Here is a 21,361-nt window from a genome sequence, read left to right on the forward strand (position 1 = left end):
AAAAAGAAAGAAAAGGTCTTGGTAGAAACTGAACACAAACGTTTAGTGCGTTTCAGCTAATATTAATTACATTATTTTAAACTATGAAATGCAAGAATTTTGCTTATTCTCCTAGCTGTCCAGTGTCCTCTAATACATGCTGACCTTAATATTGCTTTACTGAGGTGCTTTGTGTCCTCTTAGAAGTATTTAAAAAGCAAACTGATTCCTCAGTTAATAGTGGCAATATTATCTTTTTTTCAGACTTTGGAGTTTTTTCTGAAAGACACAATCAAAAAATTTACTGTGACTCAGTGTATTTTATTGCCTGTGTCGTCCCTTCTGCTTTACATTATTAAAATTGGAGGTGATTACTTTTTTATTTATGCCTGGCTGTTCACATTAATTGTTTCTCTGGTAAGTAAACTCTTTATTCATTTATTTGAGAATTTCCTATATGAGTTGTCTCAGGGTTTCTATTGCTGTGAAGAGTCATGACCATGGCAGCTCTTATGAAGGAAAACATTTAATTAGGTGGGTTACAGTAGTTCAGAGGTTTAGTTCATTATCCTCATGATGTGCAGTCGGACATGGTCTTAGATCTGAGAGTTTTACATCTTGATATGCAGGCAACAGGAAGTGGTCTGAGACACTGGGCTTGGCTTGAGCATAGATGAGACTTCAAAGCCCACCCCCACAGTGGCACACTTCCTTGAGCAAGGCCAATACCTACTCCAACAAAGCCACACCTCCTAATATTGCCACTCTCTAAGAGCTTATGGGGGCCAGTTACATTCAAACTTCCGCAGTCTACTGTATTTACATTGCTCCCCCCTCCTCCAATTCTATGTCCCTCGGACGCCCTCTCAAACTCATGGACTCTTATTCTTTAATTATTTCATCTTCATCTGCAAAAATTCCTTGAGATTACTAAAACTAGATTTAGTTTTTGTTGACATGTAAGTAGTTCCTAAGTAAAGGTTACAGTGTAACCAACTGCCCATGTACATATTCCTCTCAGTTCCTGCTCTGGGGTATAAAGATAGGAGAACTGATTGAGCATAGATGTTCTTCTCTTTTTGCTGACTCTTACATTGCTGAGGAAATCCAGAAGTGCCATGTGCCATTTTAAGCAAAGTAAATGAGAGTGTGTATTATAGCTGCCTTACAGTGCCAGGACTCCCCAAGAAAGGCCTGTTGATTGGCCCCAGCGCTCTTAGTCAAGTTAACTCGACTTGCTTGTTGTTCTATCACACTGTTCCTTTGATTTAATTTACTAAACAGACACGGCCCCAGGTTTTGGTTGGATGAACGATGATTGTATCAAATAATTGAAGTTTTTAATAATGGGCAGTTTTTCTGACTTACTTTCCAGGTTCTGGTCACAATTTATGCAGATTACATTGCCCCTTTGTTTGACAAATTCACACCTCTTCCTGAGGGAAAGCTAAAACAAGAGATCGAAGTGATGGCAAAAAGTATTGACTTCCCTCTGACGAAGGTGTACGTTGTTGAAGGTAAGGCGCCCTGACTTGACAGGGTTTATCGGGTGGTTTGTTTTGAGCACTTTATTCTTAAACCAGCCTTTATTGTTTGTTTTCAATTTGTTACTTAAAAAATAGGATAAGGTTTTACATTTGGCTTTTTAAGATTTATAGACACTGACAAGAGAAGCGCTCAGCAGTTAAGAACCCTGCATGTTCTTCCAGAGGGGCCAAGTTTGGTTTCCAGTACCTATACAGTGGCTCACAACTGCCTGTAACAGAAATTTTCAAAAATAAATAAAAGCAAAGAAAAAGTTGTATAAGAACTTAGGACATTTTCCAGGATAGACATTGGTAGCCTGATGCCAAATCCTGTTCCTGCACCAGCTTGTTTGGTCAGCTGTACAGGACGGTTCTTAGTCTTTGGCCAGAGCCTTTTTCCTGTCTCTACTGTGCTGTGTAGTACACTAGTCTTTCACCCCAGTGTTTGCCTGGCGCCTTTGGGTAACTGAGTTGGACTCTTGGATGATCAACCATGTAGCTCTAGTTTAGGGGCTCTAAAACAAAACCAATGTTCTTGATTTTGTTTCCCCTAGCAGAGCATCAGTGCGCCAGAGGACTCTGCCTGAGGTACCGTCAGGCCCCTCGCTTCAGTTAACAGCTTTTCTAATGGCCTCAGAGTTAAGCCACCTGTGAGCTTTCACAAGCCTGCTTACATTTCACTGGGTGGTGGTGGCCGCGCATGGCTTTAATGCTCTGAGTTCCAGGCCAGCCTGGTCTACAGATGAGCTCCAGGACAGCTAGGGCTACACAGAGAAACCAAAGGGGAGGGAAAATGACTGCTTACATTTCTAGGAGGCCTACAAAGTTTAGAGGAAAGCTATTGCATGTGTCAGAATCTATGAATTAAAATCTCTCTAAAGTAAATATAGCTGATGCCGCCTCAGCAGCTTACTGTCCATGGGATCCTGAACAAACCACTCCCTCTCTCTAGCTTTTGGCGGTGCTTCCTCTGCACTGTAGTTCTCTGAAAACTCAGTCTATTTGCTGTTCAGAGCTTTGTGGTTACATTGTCTCTTTTGGTTGTGCATGGCAGAATAGCCACAGACAGGGCACGTGAACCTGGCTTGTTCCAGTAAGACTACATGCAAACAAGCAACACCTGCATTTGATCTGAAGCCATGGTTTTCTGGTGCTTATTATAAACTAAAATATCATCAATGCAAAGCATCTGCAAAGTGAAGGGGGAACAAAGGCAGTTGTAACTAGCATGAGCAGCGGCCTCTGCCAATCAGAGTAAAGAGTTTAGTTTTTTGTTGATGATTGAGACAGTCCATGTAGCCCAAGCCAACTTCAGAATTACTGTACATGTGCACACATATGTGTGACTATACACACAAACATACTTTTTTTTTTTTTTCCAGACAGGGTTTCTCTGTGGTTTTGGAGCCTGTCCTGGAACTAGCGCTTGTAGACCAGGCGGGTCTCGAACTCACAAAGATCCGCCTGCCTCTGCCTCCCAAGTGTTGGGATTAAAGGCGTGCGCCACCACCGCCCGGCTCAAACATACATTTTTTAAAAAGTAGAAGGGATTGGAGAGGTGGCTTAGCAGTTAAGAGTGCTTGTTGCTCTACCAGAGGATCCAAATTCAATTCCCTGCACCCACATGGTGACTCCCAACTGTTGATAACTCCAGTTCCAAGGGATCTAACACCCTCTTCTTGCCTCTTAGGCACCAGGCACACATAGGGTGCACACCATACATATAAAATAAAAATAAATCTAAAAACACACTTAAATAAGATTTTGGTTTGTTTGTTTTGTTCTAAAGTAGAGCCCTAACATCTGTCACTGGCAGCTGTGAATGAATTCTTGACAGCTTTGCTTCCCTGTGTGATTCTCTTGGCTATTCAGAATTCCCGGGGCTGCATCTCATCCACTAAGCTGGTGCATGGGGCTAGCTGCAGGAATTGCTGAGGAAGCAAATACCTGACTTTTAGGTTTCCCAAATGAGAAGCAGACTCACAGAAAACCTTCACTGTGTGAAATTCCCTGAACTCTGAAAGAAGATTCCAGTAACAAATGGAAAAAAGCACAGATAAAAATATAAACATCTAGGGACTGAAGAGGTGGCTCAGCAGCTAGGAGCACTTGCTCTTCTGGAGGCCCTGAGTTTGGGCCACCTGTAACTCTAGCTCCAGGGGATCCTTTGCCCAGTTTTGGCCTCAGTAGGCACTTACACACACACACACACACACACACACACACACACACACACACACACACACACACACACACACACACACACACACACCTTTTTTACACACACACACACACACACACACACACACACACACACACACACACCTTTTTTAAATCTTAACAACAAATAAGAGAGATGCCCCCCCCCACACACACACCTTTTTTAAATCTTAACAACAAATAAGAGAGATGGCCCAGTGAGTAAAGTACTTGCTGCCAAGCCCGAGGACTGAACTGATTCCCTAGAACCCACCTGGTAGAGAGAATAAACTTTCTGAACTCCACACATGAGCTGTGGTACAAGTATAAATACACACAAAAAGTAAATTAGCAGGAAGCTGGAGAGTTGGTCAGCATTTCACAGTGTTTGCTCTGAAATCATGAGAAGCAGAGTTTGATCCAAGTGCAAGTCCTCTAGCAAGCCGGAAGTCCTACAAACACCTGTGTCTGCAGCTCCGGGTTCTGATACCCTCAGCTGGTCTCCAAACCCCACCATCACCACACACACACACACATTAATGAATTAAAATTTAAAATTCCTTTAAGAATTCAAGCATAGTTGAGATCTGTCCAGGGCTTCTGTAGCTAGAAACCCTCATATGGTAATTGGGTTGATGTTTTTTGTTTTTTGAGACAGGGTTTCTTTGTAGTTTTGGACCCTGTCCTGGAACTCACTTTGCACACCAGGCTGGCCTTGACCTCACAGAAAACTGCCTGCCTCGCCTCCTGAGTGCTGGGATTAAAGGCTTTCACCACCACACCCGGTGGTGATTGGTTTTGCCTTGCACAGGGGACTAGTTCCCAGGGCTATGGGAAGGGACTGCAGGACAGCTAGCAGAACACGTGAAAGCCCTGATCATCCCAGGTAATAGTTTATAAGTGAGTGTGGGCTGGACGTGTTCATGTTCATAGGAGCTTGGCCGCATCGAGAAGCAGGCAGAGCCATCTAGCCTAAAAAGTAATCCTAAAGGAAATTGCTTAAAGTGAGATTCCAGAGATCTTAGATGGGAATTTTGAAGTGTTGTCCATATGTCCATGATTCAGACTGAGGCAGAAGAAGTCGAAGGAGGCTGAAACAATACCAGGTTTTTTTTGTTTGTTTGTTTGTTTTTGTTTTTGTTTTGTTGTTGTTTTTTAAGGACTGTCTTGAAGAGAAATCTTGCATTTAAGTGTAGGGGAAACTAAGGTGGTCTTGTTGGGCAAAAGAAGAAATCACAACTTGTACATTTCTTTTCTTTGAAAAAAAATTTATGGGTTTTGTTTTTTTAGATTTATTTATTTTTATTTTATGTGTATGAATGTTTTGTTTGAATGAATGTTTGTTTACCACATGTATGCCTGGTGCCTATGGAAATTAGAAGAGGGCATCGGATCCCTGTATTCATTGGAGCTCAAGTTATAGGTGGCTGTGAGTCACCCTGTGGGTGCTGGGAGTTGGCCCTTGGTCCTCTGCAAGAACACTTGCTTCAGGCTGTGGTGGCGCACACCTTTAATCTCAGCCCTTGGGAGGCAGAGGCAGGCAGATCTTTGTGAGTTCGAGGCCAGCCTGGTCAACAAGATCTAGTTCCAGGACAGGCTTCAAAGCTACAGAGAAACCCTGTCTTGAAAAAAGCAAAAAACAAACAAACAAACAAAAAACCCTACATGCTCCTAACCTCTGAGCTATCTCTTCAGCCCTATGAATTTCCTTAATAAAAATGCATTTATTTTAAATAATTGTGTTATTATAAACTCTTTAGGTTGGAAACGTCAGCATATATTTTTGGCTTAGAATTTAGTGTTTTCTATAGAGGGAATAAAAATTAAATTTAGCAATTAAAAAATCTGTAGACTTAGGTGTAGACATGTCACACGGGTGGCTGCTTATACAAATCCTGGGTTTTCAGGGAGAAGCTGGTTCTCAGAACATAGGTTTGGAAGTCCCTGGCACATGTCTGGTGTGCCAAAGATGCAGGCAGCACCAGGTTCAAAATTGGCAGAGAGGAACGGAAAGCAGTGAGGCTAAGTGTTCAGCTATGTGTCCGGTGCTGCCCAGAATCCAGTGGACAGCAAAGTGTGAAGACACTGGTGCAGTACCTTTCATTCGCATGGAATTTTTATTCTCATGCATTGCTTCGCTATTTTACTAGTATTATTTAATCCAGTCAGTAAACAAGCATTATTAAATATAAATTACTTGCCAAGCACAAAAAGTTTACAGAATAGTACAGAAACTCCTAAACTTTAATTATATACGGATTCCCTGGGAAGCTTGTTAAAGACAGCTTCCTGACCTCCACCCTAGAGACTCTGACTTGGTAGGTGTTCCCAGTGTCTGTGAGTTTGATGTGGCTCTTCCTTGGATCATAATTGAAGAAGCCTGGACCAATGGGAACTATTGAGACCTCAGTTTTATTTGTCTGTATATGACCTGACCACCACATCAATAGCTTTAGATGGCATCTAAAGTTTCGAACTAATTATGTTACGAGATGAGGGCTGGGGATATGACTCGGTCAGTGCTTGACTAGCAAGCATGAAGCCCTAGACTCCTTCCTCATTAAAAAAAGAAAAGAAATACGAGGGGCTGGAGAGAAGGCTAGCAGTTAAAGGTGTCTGTTGTTCTTGAAGGGGGGCTGAGTTTGATTCTCACAACCTACAATGGGTGGCCCACAACTGTAACTCCAACTCCAAGGGATCCAATGTCTTCTGGCCTTGCAGGCACCCATACTGTACACATATGTGTGTATATATATATGTATATATATATATACACATATATATATACATACACACAGACACACACTTAAAAAGAATAGTATGAGAATGATAACAACGTTTGCCACAGTACTGACAAAATAGGGCCATATGTTTGTCTCTTAACTTCCAGGTAACTACCCCAAATCGATATTACAATGCAATAAATAATAATAACCACTACTTATCAAGGCTTTACTATATTCTAAACATACTGCCAAGTGTATTATATTTGGAATATGAGTAAATGCGTGGCCAGGAGAGTGATTCAGTTGGTAGAATGCTTGCCTAGCATGCGCAAGCCCAGGATTTTATGCCCAGCACCCTTATGTTGTGCCCACACCCTTAAACCCAGCACTTGGAAGGTAGAAGCACAAGGATCAAAAGTTCAACATCAGCCGGGCGGTAGTGGCGCACGCCTTTAATCCCAGCACTCGGGAGGCAGAGGCAGGCGGATCTCTATGAGTTCGAGACCAGCCTGGTCTACAGAGCTAGTTCCAGGACAGGCTCCAAAGCCGCAGAGAAAACCCTGTCTTGAAAAACCAAAAAAAAAAAAAAAAAAAAGAGTTCAACATCATAGCACTGGTAAACAATCTGGGATACATAAGCCCCCAATAAATTTTTTTAATTATGTATATGTGTGTGTGTCTGGTTATGGGAGATCAGAACTAGTACCAGAATTCCTTGAGCTGGAGTTACATGTGGTTGTGAGCCACCTGCTATGGTGCTAGGAACTGAATTTAGGTCCTCTGCAAGAACAGAAAGTGCTTTGAAATAAATCATCTCCCCAGCCCCCTCCACCATGACTTCTCTTGGCCTCTGCCAGCCAGTGCACACAGGTGGCATCCCTAAACAAATACACACATGTCTAAATAAAAATAAATCTCTTTAAAAAGTGAAAATGATGGAATGGAGAGGTGACTCAGCAGTTAAGAACACTGACTGCACTTCCAGAGGTCCCCAGCTCAATTCCCAGCACCCAGAGAGCAGCTCACAACTGTTTAACTTTAGTTGCAGGGGATTGATACCCTCACTCAGACACACATGCAGACAAAACATCAATGTACACAAAATGAAAATAAAGAATTTAAAAATAGAATTGAATAGATGCAAAATTCACATTTTCCTTAAGAAACTTAGTTTTCAAGAGAAATAATTTGACTTTTTTTTCATTTAAACATATATATAAATAATAGTATTTAATGTTGGTCAAGGTATGTTGTTATAATATCTTATAAGGCACATTTTAGCCTTGCTTCATAGACAGGAAACTAGAGCTTTAAGACAGTTCCTAGATTTTCACAACTTGTACACACCAAAGCCAGGATTTGAGCTCAGAGTACTCTTAGCCACTTTATTCAAATTACTGCACAATGAAGAACATTTGGAAATTGCAGAAGTTCATAAAGAAGGAAGTGGTATCAACCACAGTTCGGGTACTCTCAGCCTCTGTTGAAAGTTTAGGTGTGTTTTCTTCCAGTCTCCTAGAGGCTTTTCTGCTAATAGATGTCTGCTTTCTAAAAAGCCCTGGAACAGAGACAAACGACGCCCATACTTCTAGGTCCCCATGAACTGCACTTCTTTACTGTGGTGTTTTTTCTCGTAGCCTTGGGTTTATGCCTTCCTGTCTACTTGCACAGTTTTTGATAATATGGTAACCTTACGTATGTGTGGCATTTTGTATTCTTCACGATACTTGGGTGAGCTTTTCTCTTGCTAAATTCCACACAGGTATACAATTTTTTTTCTGGCTGTCTAGAATTCGATTTCATAGCTTTACCACAAGTTAATCATTTTAATTAGATGTTTAGGCTGCGTGTACTATGGCTGCAAGCCAGTAGTGTAAGTGGGGCAGGGCGACAGCCACCCCACTGCTGCTAATGAGTTCTGTTAATGTGGTTTCTCCGGGTATGAAACAGCTTGGAAATGTTAACGCCCTTCCCATTAGTTCCGAAGGACCCAGATGGTTTAACTCTGTTCCGTGCTTTGGACTGTCTTTCCTTAGGGTCTAAGCGCTCTTCCCACAGCAATGCTTACTTTTATGGCTTCTTCAAGAACAAGAGAATAGTTTTGTTTGACACTCTACTAGAAGAATACTCTGTACAAAACAAAGACAACCAGGAGGAGCCTGGCACGGAGCCCCGCAATGAAGGCGAAGGGGACAGTGAAGAAATAAGAGCTAAAGTGAAAGTGAGTTCTTTTGTCCTCAGACTCTGACTCAGTTCTTCCACAGTTTCTTTGACAGCTCATTAAACAGTTTCTGTCTACAAGTGAAGGTCACAGGGCCACAAATAGAGATGCTATGGATCCTTCAAGTTCTGCTCTTTGGGGAATGATTACCTTTAGCACATGCTAAACTACCTTGCAAGCTTGCACACGATGTACATAATAGCGAAAGTTCTTATTTTTTTAAAATCATGTGTGAGTTTGAAGCCAGCCTGGTCTACAGAGAGAGTTCCAGGACAGGCTCCAAAGCTACAGAGAAAGAAACCCTGTCTCAAAAAACCAAAATTTAAACATGTAATAGCTTTACTTGTGTGTGTGTGTATGTACGTGTGCACGCTGTGTATACTATGTGTGCACACTATGCAAACATGGAAGTCAGAAGGACAAGTTGTAGGAGTTTTCTTACTGTAGGCCCTGGGAATTGAAATCAGCTAGTCAGGATTGGTGACAGTTATGGGGTATCTACAGAGAAGACTACTCGGACACAGGTTTAAACCAATAAATGTCTTTGTTAACTGGCCAGCAACTAAACTGGGTGTAATCAGTATAGCCCCATTGTAGTCCCAAGTCTTTTTTAGGGTGAACTTTTTTTTTTTTTTAAGATTTATTTATTATGCATGCAGTGTTCTATGTGCATGTACACCTACAGGCCAGAAGGGGGCACACCAGATCTCATTATAGATGATTGTGGTTGTTGAGAATTGAACTCAGGACCTCCAGAAGAGCAGCTAATGCTCTTAACCTTTGAGCCATCTCTCTAGGCCCTTTAGGATAAACTTTTAAGCACAAAACCCATGCCTCGAGTTGACATGCTTTAGCTAACAAACATAGCCAGAAAGAAGCAAGACTACAGAAGCTAAAAAGGAGAGTTAGTACATTCAGAGACTTTCCCAGAACTATGGATTTTGGTGGATTAGGTCTTTGTTTTCATTTTGACTAGTGGTGCTGCCTACATGCTGAGTTTTATGGCCTGAATGGTACTTCTATCATGGAGTCAGTTGTACTAAGATCTGAGGGTCTGTTGAGCGTCACCTTTATCTGATGAGCCATTTCATTGGCCCATATTCCTTTTATGTTTATGATCAAAGAATTTCTGCAGGCAAAATAAGATGAACATTTACTTTTTGGTGTAATTGAGACATAGCAGTTACTAGGCTTTACTTTGCAGTGGACAGAGTTGACCTAGTCTGTCATTTAGTCACTGAGGTTCCTTGGGTGCATTATATAATTGAATCAGTTTTTTTGTTTTTAAGATTTATTCATGAAATATGTGCTCTGTACTGAACTGCTTTGCTTGGCATTAAATACAAAAGTAGTCTGGGTTGATAGTTCATGCCTTTAATCCCAGCACCCAGGAGGCAGAGGCAAGTGGTTTGAAGCTTAGACTGGTCTACAGAGTGAGTGACAGAACTGTCAAAAATAGACAGAAGAGCTGGGTGGTGGTGTTGCACTCTTAGAATCCCAGTACTCCGGGTGTTAAAGGTCAGCCTGGTTTATAGAGAAAGTTCCAGGACAGCCGAGGTTGACTATGTGAAGAAATGCTGTTTCAAAAAAACAACAACAAGAAGAAGAACAACAACAAAAAGTAGGGGCTGGGGATGTGGGTCAGTTGATAAAGTACTTGCCTTGCACACATAAAGCCTAAATTCAATGCAAAGCACCAAGTAAACCAGACACGATGGCTCACACCTACAGTCCCAGTACTCAGGAGGCAAAGACAGGAGGGTCAGAAGTTCAAGGTCAGCCTGGCATATATAAGGTACTGTCTCAAAATTGGAAAACTGTTTTTGAAGTCTAATCTTTATAAATGTACAGTGTGAGGGGGTGGTCAGACAAGCATCCTTTGCTCTGGTTCTGGGAAGCTGAAGATACAAGATACAAACGAGTAGATGAGAAGGCATTTCTCTTCCTTTTTATTTTGTGCGTATGTGTGCAGTTGTGTGAGTGATATGTACATGCCATGGCTCGTGTCTAGGGATCGGAGAGCAATTTGTGGAAGCACTTCTCTCCTCCCACCTTTTCATGTTCCAGGGATCAAACTTGGGTCTCCAGACTTACTGTCAAACACCTTTACCATCTCACTGGTCCAAGAAAGCTTGTCCTGTTTTGTTGTTTGTTTTTGAGACAAGGTACATAGCCCTTGGTGTCCTGGGACTCACTATGTAGACCAGGTTGGCTCGGAGATCACCTGCCTCTACCTCTCAAGTACTGGAATTAAAAGGAGTCTTAAAACACCCCCCTCCCCCCCCAAAAAAAGTGTGTGTCATGCGCCCAGTCCCAAGAAAACTCCTGAGAGTCTAAAAGCATTGCTGGATGAGGTCAGCTAATGCTGACTAGGAAGATTTAAAGTACTAAAAACAAATGGATGAGGGGGATAGCAAGAAATAGTAATCTTCAGAAACAGTCTCCAGTATTTATATGTGGGTGCCATGTGCCCTTGGTTTGGTGTCCTGTGAGATGATTTTAGTTAGATCTCTATTCCCTTACCAGCTGCATAACTGAGCAAATAAGTTAAGGTTTCCGAATGTCTAATCCTGGAGGCAGAAGAGAGGGTGGTAGATTTCTCAACCTTGGCACTCCTGGACTGGATAGTCTCTTGTGATGTTTGTCAGCATCAATGGCCTGTCCCCACTAGAGACCAGTGACACACTCACTTATTACAACCAAAATGGCTCCCAGATATTATTAGATATTCTTGGGTGGGAGTGGAGCGGAGTCAGAATGGTGCAGGATCTCTCACGACTGGGAAATGTTGGAGTAAAGCCTTCTAGAGCTGTGAGAGGAGATGGAAAAGTACCATGAAGTCTCTGTGGCTCTGAGTGTGTGGGTAAGTACATGTGTGTGCAGGTGTCAGAGGAGGCCAGAAAGGGTGTGTCCGGAGCTGGAGTTAGAGGCAGTCCTGAGCCACCTCACGTGGGTGTTGGGAACCAAACCCAGATTCTCTGGAAGAGCAGAAAGCACTCCTAACTCCTAAATTATCTGTGTTCTATCAGATTTATTCATTTGTGTGTGTGTTCATGTATGTGCCTGCGTGGATGAATGTGCACCACGTACATGTTTGGTGGAGGTAAGAAGAGGATATTAGACAGATATCCTGGAACTGGGGTTATGGGTGATTCTGAGACACCATGTGGGGGTTGGAAATCAAACCTGAACCTTCTGCAAGAGAACAAATGCTCTTGTTTTTAATTGTTGCGCTAATACTCCAGCCTTTTTTTTTTTTTTTAAGTCAAAATCTTGTACGGCTGGAAAGATATCCCAGTGGGTAAGAGCATTTTTTTCTACAAACTTGAGAACCTGAATTTGAATTCCTGGCACCCATATAAACAGCTACACATGGAGGTATAGAGACAGGCAGACCCGAAGTGCTCACTGGCAGCCAAAACAAAACTTCCAGTTCAGTGAGAGACCCTGTCTCAAGGCTAAGGTGCATTCCTGCGCATTCCTGTGCCTTTTCTGCCTGCCAAATGCCTATGCACACACCCCACACATACCCAGAAGACGTTGGAACTTACATGTTCAGGTTAGGTTGGGTCAAATTTGGGACCTTCCTGCTTCAGGCTTGAGTGTTGACAACATAGGTATGAACTACCACAGTTGGCCTTTCATGTTTCCTTTAGGTGGAATTACCCACTTAGGTTTAACCATTGCCATAGAGTCAAAGCTGGGACAGGGCTTAAGGTTATTTCATTGGAAGGAGAACTGAAGGTGAGAAAGGGCAGCTCAGTGAGAGTTCACCTGAGAGGCCTACAGGTTCAGCAGAGAGCCCGCTTAGGGGTGTCCAGGGCAGGGTATATGACGGTCATTTCCACACTAGCGAGGGATTGTGACGATGTAAGGAGAATGCGGGCCGTTAGTATCTTTGAAAACAGTTTTTATCTGGATACAAACCCAGTTGGTAGAATACCTGCCTAGCACGCCATGGGCCTGCATTCAGTCCTCAGCAGTGCAAAGTCAAAGAACAAATGCTGAGCGCCCTTGAAGTGTGGTGAAGGGGCTTGCTGCCCTCTGCTGGCATCTTGAAGAACCTGCTTTTATTTCATCAGCTACTGTATATATACAGTATTTGTCATGGTACTTAGACCTCATTCCACCCTAACAAACCTGTGAGTAGACGTGCCAAGGAGCCCGTAGTTTGGGACATGCTGAGGTGTATGAGATACCCCTTCAATAGCCGAAGTAGAGTGGCTTTTGAAAATTGGAGGTTTGGGGTTTTCTTTGTTCTGTTGAGGTAGAATCTGATACAGCCCAGTTGGCCTCAACTCTTGATCCTCGACTTCAGTCTCCAGTCTGGGAGGTGCGTCCCTAACTGTACCCATCTTGAAATTGAGATATAACTGCAGATTCTAATAGGCAGGCAGGTTTCTGAAAAGAGGGTATGTGAACGGTGCAGATGGGTTTATCAGATTGAAGAGGGTTTTTTTGTTTTGTTTTGTTTTGTTTTGAGACAGGATCTCATGAAACCTAGGCTGGACCTTGACCTCCTGGGCTCTCAAGTGCAGAGGTTAGAGTGCCTCCCACTCCAACACATTGACTTCTCAGCTTCCTTTTCTTTATCTCTAAAGTAAAGATGTTCCTCTTGTTGCCAGTGCAGTGTTGTTAAAGATCAAATGAGGTCTGAGTTTTATTTTTTATTTTTTCAAATAATTAAAGTATATTTTTATTTGACATTCATATGTATGCATGCATACAGATAACTGGCTTTTTGTAGTTGTGTAAACAGATATAAGAGCCGTGATCTAATTTTTTCTTTTTTTTTCTTTTTATTGAGCTATATATTTTTCTCTGCTCCCCTCCCCTTCTGCCCTCTCCCATGATCTCCATGCTCCCAATGTACTCAGGAGATCTTGTCTTTTTCTACTCCCATGTAGATTAGATAAGGTCTGAGTTTTATGGGAAGGAGTGTGCTATATACATGGTGTGGTATTTGTCTATATTCTTTCATGTGACATTAATGTGGAAGGAAAGAAAATGCAGTTCTTTCTAACATTTTGCTGCGAATCATTGCGCCTCCTTTCGTGGCAAATCACCCTTCTATTTGCAGGCTTTGAGTGTGACCCCCCACCCATGCTGTGATGTCATCCTGACCCCATCCCATGCTGGGAAGTGAACCAAGGTGAACAACACGTGCAAGGCATATATTCTCAGCCCAGCTGTGTTCTTTATTACACTATCATGTCTTTGTTTTTGTTTTGTTTTTGAGATGGGGTCTCTACGTAGCCCTGGCTGTCCTGAAACTCCCTATGTAGACCAGGCTGGCCTCAAACTCACATTGGTCCATCTGCTTTTCTGCCTCTGTCTACCAAATGTTATGATTAAAGGCATGCACCACTATTCCAAGCCTCTACTGTTCTTTTGTTTTTCAAGACAGGGTTTCTCTGTGTAACAGTCCTAGCTGTCGTGGAACTCACTTTGTGGACCAGGCTGGCTTCAAACTCAAGAGATCTGCCTGCCTCTGCTGCCCAAGTGCTGGGATTAAAGGCTGCACCACTGTCCCCACTGTTTCCCTATTTGTACAGCACATGCTTATTTGTATTCTGAATCTGATAATCCCATTGTACCAATTCTTATGGCTCTAATGCTGCTCTTTATTATGTCCCACTTACTGTGACTTGTTTTCTGAAGTATTTGGTGATTTTCACTATAATTTATCACTTTTTTTTAACTATATGTGTGTGTGTTTGACCTGCATGTCTATATGTGCACCACATGCATGCCAGGTGCCTGAGGATGCCAGAAGATGGCATCAGTTAGTTCCTCTGGAACTGGAATTGCAGACAGTTGTGAGCTACCATGGGGGTGCCAGACATGGAACCCCAGTCCTCGGGAAGAGCAGCCATCTCTCCAGCCTATCGCGTTAAATTTAATTTTGAAGGACCCTGAGGTTTTTATGGAGCACGGGCCTGGTGAAGATTTGCATTTGTCTGTCCTAGTACACTCACACACACGCACACTTACGTGTATACACACACACACACCAGCTGCTCCTTTTTGTTTCTGTTTTCAGAGATCATGTTACTTGAATGTTAGATTTCTGTTTTTTTTTTTTTAACTGAGTTCAGTTATTGTTGTATGTGTGACATATAGGGGTGGGGTGTCCATGTGCCTGGACATACATGTGGCGGTCAAGGAACCACTTTCAGGATTCGATCCTCTCCTACCATATGAGTCCTAAGGATCAGGCTCAGGCCATCAGCCTTGGTAGCGGGCACCTTTATATGTTGAGCCAACTTTTCGTAATTGTATGTTTGTTGACATAAGCAACTTTGCCCACTGAGCCATTTCTCTGGTCTCTTGGGTCTCATTCTAGCCTGCTTCCTCTTTCCAGCTCCAGGGGTGCTTGGTGTTGTTCTCCATGTCCTTTGAAAGTTCACCAGTATAGTCAGATCCCTCTCCGTACGTTTCACTGCTGCCTTGGGACTCAGCTTTGTCTGCTTAATGTGCTGCTATTTGCCGCTCCACTTTCCTGCCCCACATTCCTGGTTTCACCCTTCACTGTTTCTCCTGTGTTCCTTGCATTATCTTATAACCTAAATCAGTTTTTATTTTTCTGATTTTTGGTAGTGCTGGGGATTAGAACCAGGGCCTTCTGCGTATTAGGCAACAGGCTTTGTATCACCTAGCCCTGAGAATCTATTTTTAAACAGCTGTTACTGGTATATTTTTAAGTCATAACTGAGATGTGCATATTTGTAGACATTTGGAGAATAGGAAGGATGTCAAGCAGTCAGGTCACTGCAGTCTGTCATATGCGGTTGACTGCTCCTGACACTGCGCTTCCCGGCAGCGTTCCCGGTGACTGTGTGCATGACAGTTACTTGCTCATGCTCATCGTAAGGAGTTTCCACTTCAGAGCAAACTTGAGGATGAAGTGGCTAATGGGTTTATGATGTGGCAATCAAATGGTTTCATTATGACTTATTAACTCTTTACTTACTGATAAAGATTTATGCTTTTCCAATTTTTTTGTTCTTCCTTAGTTTAGTTGGGTGCTGTTTTGTTTATAGTTCTGTCTTTGGGGTACATGTAGTGAAATGTCGTGTTAAACAAAGTTCTGTACTGAAATGTTATTTACGTTATAATTAATGAAGGGACATTACTGGATCAAGGCTAAAGATAGAAACGAATTAAAGGTTATTAATAGGTTATTTTCTCTCTTTTTGATTCAGAATAAGAAACAAGGATGTAAAAATGAGGAGGTGCTGGCTGTACTTGGCCATGAACTGGGACACTGGAAGTTGGGACACACAATAAAAAATATCATTATTAGTCAGGTAAGTTCAGAGTTATGGTTGGTTTTTTTTTTGAGTCGGGTTTCAACCAGAGATGACCTTGAACTGAGCTCCACCTGCTTTCACTCCCACGCTCTGGCTCTGGGGTTCCAGCTGAGCACCTGCACTCTGGCTCACATGTGCCTTGTTATAAAGGCAGAGTTAGTATGGCAGAGTGACTGTAATCTAAGGCACTCAGGACTCCTAGGCGGAAAGAGCTATGCTCAAGGGGCTGGTGAAATGCTTTGCAGTTAAAGGTGCTTGCTGTCAAGCCTAAGTTTAACCCCAAGACTCACACGGTGGAAGAGAGAACCAGCTTCCTCAAGTTGTCCTCTGACCTCCACACTTGCAATGTGGCATGTGCTCTTTCTTGTATACACACGTCTGATAAACAAAACAAATAAATTAAAATTTTTAGAAGGCAAATGCTGTCCTGAGCTATGTAGCAGCTTCCAGGCCAAATTGAGCTACACATTGAGACTTGATCTTAAAAAGAAAAGCTAAGTAAGAAAATAAAGTGTAACAGACCTGAGACATTGTATAGTAATGGGGGCAAGGCATTTGTCAAGCCAGGAGTGATGGCACAGACTTGTAATCCTACCATTCAAGAGGCTGCTGAGGCAGGAGGATCTCAGTTTTGAGGCCAAGCTGCCTGACTTCTCATTATGATTCCAAGTTTATATGTGAGACCTGAGGCAATTCCTTAATTTGTCTCTGCCTCCATCTCTTCGTTGAATAATACAGCATAGGGCTGGTTAGGAATTAAATGTATTCATGTACTGGCAGAGTTTGGAAGTGTACTGAGCATGGTGGGAGCATGTTAAATACATACTAGTGTTCATCATTGCTGTCGCTTCCAGAGTTGCTCAGATACATGAGCTGTGAGGGTGGACATTAAAATGCTTTCCTAAGGTTGATGAGATGTTCAGTATGTAAAGGTACATGCCCTCAAGGAACAGTGCTCGATTGATTCCTGGACCCACCCAGTGGTGGGAGAGAACTGACTCCTGCAGGTTGTCCTGACCCCCACATGCTTGTCTGCATGCTGCCACAAAACCTCATACACGCTATACAAAAATAAATAAATCATACATGTAAAATACAGATACTGTATTTCTACTTTTAAAAGGTATTTTAGAAGAATCTATTTTTTAAAAAGATTTATTTTCATGGTGATCATGCATAGGGATGTGTGTCTGCAGTGAGTATGTGTACTTGAGTGCAGATGCCCCCAGCCTCCCATATCAGTCATCAATCAAGAGAATGCCCTGGGCTGGAGAGATGGCTCAGTGGTTAAGAGCACTGGCTGCTCTTCCAGAGGTCCTGAGTTCAATTCCCAGCAACCACATGGTGGCTCACAACCATCTGTACTGAGATCTGGTGCCCTCCTCTGGCGTGCGGGCATACATCGAGGAAGAATGTTATATACATAATAAATAAATCTTTAAAAAATATAATAAAAAAAAAGAAAAGAAAATGCCCTACAGGTTTACCTCCAGGCCATCTGGTGGGATCACTTTCTCACGGGAGGTTCCTCTTCCCAGATATGCCGGGTTTGTGTCAGGTTGATGAAGATCAACTGGCACATCCTGTCTCCCAGGAAACAGCACCAAACCAAAGTCAACTCAAGCCTTTCCTCATTTCAGAGTAATTATATATTCACCAAAAATTGCAGAAAGCAATTCCAGTAACCACTCCTCCTCAGGGTGTTGCTAGTTCCTCTAAACTAGTGGTTCTCAACTTGTGGATCACAACCGCTCTAGGGTTGAGCGACCCTTTCACAGGGGTCACCTAAGACTATCAGAAAAGGGAGCTGGAAAGATGGCTCAGTGGTTAAGACCATTGCCTGCTCTTCCATAGGTTCTGAGTTCAATTCCCAGCAACCACATGGTGGCTCACAACCATCTGTAATGAGATCTGGTACCCTCTTCTGGCCTGCAGACACACACACAGACAGAATATTGCATACATAATAAAGAAAGAAAGAAAGAAAGAAAGAAAGAAAGAAAGAAAGAAAGAAAGAAAGAAAGAAAGAAAGACAGACTATCAGAAAATACAGACATTTACATAACAATTCATATTGGTAACAAAATTATGAAGTAGCAATGAAAATAATTTTATGATTGGGGGTCACCACAACACGAGCTGTAGGAAAGGGTCACAACATTAGGAAGGTTGAAAACCGTTGTTCCAAATGAAGTGAAGATGTTCTCAAGCTCTGGCTGAAATAGCAGTTAGCTGTCTGTGTTGGCTGGTTCTGAGTACATACAGCCTTAACCGATCGTGTGTGTTTGTGTGTGTGTGTGTGTTTTAAGATAAAATCTCATTCTGTAGGATGAGATTTCAACTTGTAATCATCCTGCCTCCCAAGCATTAGAGTTACAGGCTTTTCCCATCATGCCATGCTTCACTGAGTCTTGCATGGCTCTCTGTTCCAGAACCAGTGGGTTCTGAGCTGTGCAGATGTCTGTAGGAAGACTGGTGAGCCTGGTTTTCCTGCTGCCACAAGTCGGTAGTCGAAACTTAATTCCTTAGCTTGAAGCTATGCTGTACAAACACAGCACGTAGGGCTTAAATAAAGCCAGATTCTAATTCTAACTCAGTGCTTGATCTGTAAGGAAAATCACTGCCCCTCTGTAAAGGGATGGGTGTGGTGGGATCAACCCTACTCACAAGGCAGTGGGCTGGTCCCTGAGGACACATTGGGAAATCCTAGAGTAACTGTGGAAGCAGGCTAGCCTCACTCTAGTATGTTCCGAGGCCCCTGGTCATCCAACCAAACTATCATCTGCCCACTGTCAGCAAACTAGCGTGTATTTTCATCTCCGTCCCCTCCGTAGCCAGTTAGAGGTTCTATCTAAAGTTCTCTTCATCGCGGCCACGCACACCTTTAATCCCAGCACTCGGGAGGCAGAGGCAGGCGGATCTCTGAGTTCAAAGCCAGCCTGGTCTACAAAGCTAGTTCCTGTAGCCAGGGCTACACAGCATTAGGTACCATAGGGGGGTGGCTTGCTCTTCATGGCTTACTCAGCCTACAGCCCAGGACCACCTGCCCAAGAGTGGCACCACCCACAGTGAGATAAGCCCTCTCCCATCAATCATTGATTAAGACAATGCACACAGCCTGCTTAGCAGCATAGTAACCAGTAGTATTATGTCCTCTTTTCTAGATAAATTCTTTCCTGTGTTTCTTCTTGTTTGCTGTGTTAATTGGTCAAAAGATACTTTTCGCTGCCTTTGGTTTTTATGACAGCCAACCTACTCTGATTGGACTCTTGATCATCTTTCAGTTTATTTTCTCACCCTACAATGAGGTAATGTATGCTTTTTAAAATTACTACATATGTTTTTGCCTGTTTCAAATCTGAATTCTTTAGGGTAGTGTGAAAATCTATCAACAAAGCCATAGAAGCTTCTAGTTCCTCACTGTATATTATAAAGTATACCGGGCAGTATAAAAGCAGCAGAGAAGTCCAAGTCTAAATAGTGAAGTACAGAATTGGAGCTTAGCAGTGGAAGCATTAATATGTATCTCTCCGAGCTCCAGTAACTGGAGGTCACCTGCTATGCCGTGTCCTAGGCCGTGTGTTCGCAGCGTGGGTGTGAACACCTGTGTGAGAGGACAAAACGGATGGGAACTGAGGAGGAGGCAGCTAGACTGGAAGGAGCTATGTGAAAGTGTTCCTTTGATTGTTCACAGGAACTTTAGGGTCCCCTCCAGGGCCCACGAAATCACAAGTGAGGTTAGAAAGCCATCACCAGCAGATTCTGCACTTCAGAGCAGAATCTCATGGCCTTTGGTAAGGCTTCCAGATGAAGCCAGGAAATATCAGTGATCTTGAGGAACCTCCATGCATCCTTGAGATGGGTCCTAGGGTAGAGGTTATCAAACCAACTAGGTGAATTCTAGTTCTCCACTTAGGAAAGCATTCAGGGTGGGGGTGGGGCATGCCATGAAAGAAAAATGGAGAGAAATAGCTGTAAAGTGTCCACACAAGCTATATAAATTTTGAGAGAACATGTATTTATTATTTCCAAATTATAGACATTAAACTGTTGTTTTTGTTTCTAAGATTTACTTTTATTATTTTTAACTATGTGTGTGATGTTTGTGGCACGGGCGTGTGAGTGCAGGTGCCAGCAGAGGCCAGAGTTGGTGGATGCTCCTGGAGCTGTAAGCTGTCTGACATTGTTGCTGGGAATCCAGCCTGGGTCCCCCGGAAGATCAGCACATCTGTTAAATGCTGGGCCATCTCTCTAGCCCTAGGCATTAAATTTCTCTGTGTAGCCCTGGCTGTCCTAGAGCTCACTCTGTAGACCAGCCTGGCCTCCAACTCAGAGATCTACCTGCCTCTGTTTCCCAAGTGCAATTGCAAAGACTTTTTAATCCCTCAGATTTTATATTTTTTCATAAAAAATTTCCCTTTCTTAATGGGCTTTAAAAACTGTGAACTTGGAGAGATGGCTCAGAGGTTAAGAGCACTGACTGCTCTTCCAGAGGTCCTGAGTTCAATTCCCAGCAACCACATGGTGGTTCACAGCCATCTGTAATGAGATCTGGTGCCCTCTTCTGGCATGCAAGCATACATGCATGGAAGGAATGTTGTATACATAATAAATAAATCTTTTAAAAAATAACTGTGAACTTAAACTTACTCTGGAGATATTGTCATAGCCACTTTTTTTTTTGAGGTAAAATCTTGCTAGCTCAGAGGCTGAATAGCAAGTAGCTAACCTCTTCTCGCTCAAGTCTCCTGAAAAACGGGGTGACCTTCTGCTCAGCCCCCAGTTAAGAGCCTCAGCTACACATGGTTCCCCCTACCACTTCCTGATCCCCAGGTTAATTTTATTTGATCAAACAAATGTGATGCATCTTTGCATCATTAACAAAGGCAGCAGAAACAATGTAACACCTTTACACAGTTAAAATAATATTAATAATTTTCCATAACATTCAGTTTTGACTCAGAAAGCTGAAGGGGGAGGAGCATGAGTGTGAAGCCAGCTACATAGACCAAATTTTGTTAACAAAACAAAATTTGACGCCAGGCGGTGGTGGCACATGCCTTTAATCCCAGCACTTGGGAGGCAGAGGCAGGCGGATCTCTGAGTTCGAGACCAGCCTGGTCTGCAAGAGCTAGTTCCAGGACAGGCTCCAAAACCACAGAGAAACCCTGTCTCAAAAGAAGCAAGAAAAAAATAAATAAAAAAAAAAAACCAACAAAATTTGAAACTATTGTCAGAGGTTCTATCATATGTTTGAGAATAATCTCAGTGAAGACGTACTAAAGATAGATAAATGATTAAGACGATTATGATCCTCTGTGGGGCTAGAGAGTTAAGAGCACTTGCTACCCTTGCAGAGGACCTGGGTTCAGTTCCCAGCACCCACGTGATGACTCA

At 42.7% G+C, this 21,361-nt stretch overlaps 1 protein-coding gene across 1 annotated transcript in view; it reads left to right on the plus strand.

Annotated features, from left to right (window-relative positions):
* Zmpste24 (zinc metallopeptidase STE24) overlaps window positions 1–21,361 on the plus strand; it is a 39,607-nt gene that overhangs the window by 15,753 nt on the left and 2,493 nt on the right. The window contains exons 5-9 of the mRNA XM_050161297.1: window positions 244–396; window positions 1,355–1,496; window positions 8,467–8,651; window positions 15,857–15,961; window positions 19,129–19,272. Coding sequence (XP_050017254.1) covers window positions 244–396; window positions 1,355–1,496; window positions 8,467–8,651; window positions 15,857–15,961; window positions 19,129–19,272 — 729 coding nt within the window. The remainder of the gene's footprint in view (window positions 1–243; window positions 397–1,354; window positions 1,497–8,466; window positions 8,652–15,856; window positions 15,962–19,128; window positions 19,273–21,361) is intronic.

The sequence above is a fragment of the Alexandromys fortis genome, unplaced genomic scaffold (genome assembly GCF_014885135.2).
Source record: "Alexandromys fortis isolate MF-2015 unplaced genomic scaffold, M_Fortis_MF-2015_v1.1 scaffold_122, whole genome shotgun sequence".
Taxonomy (NCBI): Eukaryota; Metazoa; Chordata; class Mammalia; order Rodentia; family Cricetidae; genus Alexandromys; species Alexandromys fortis.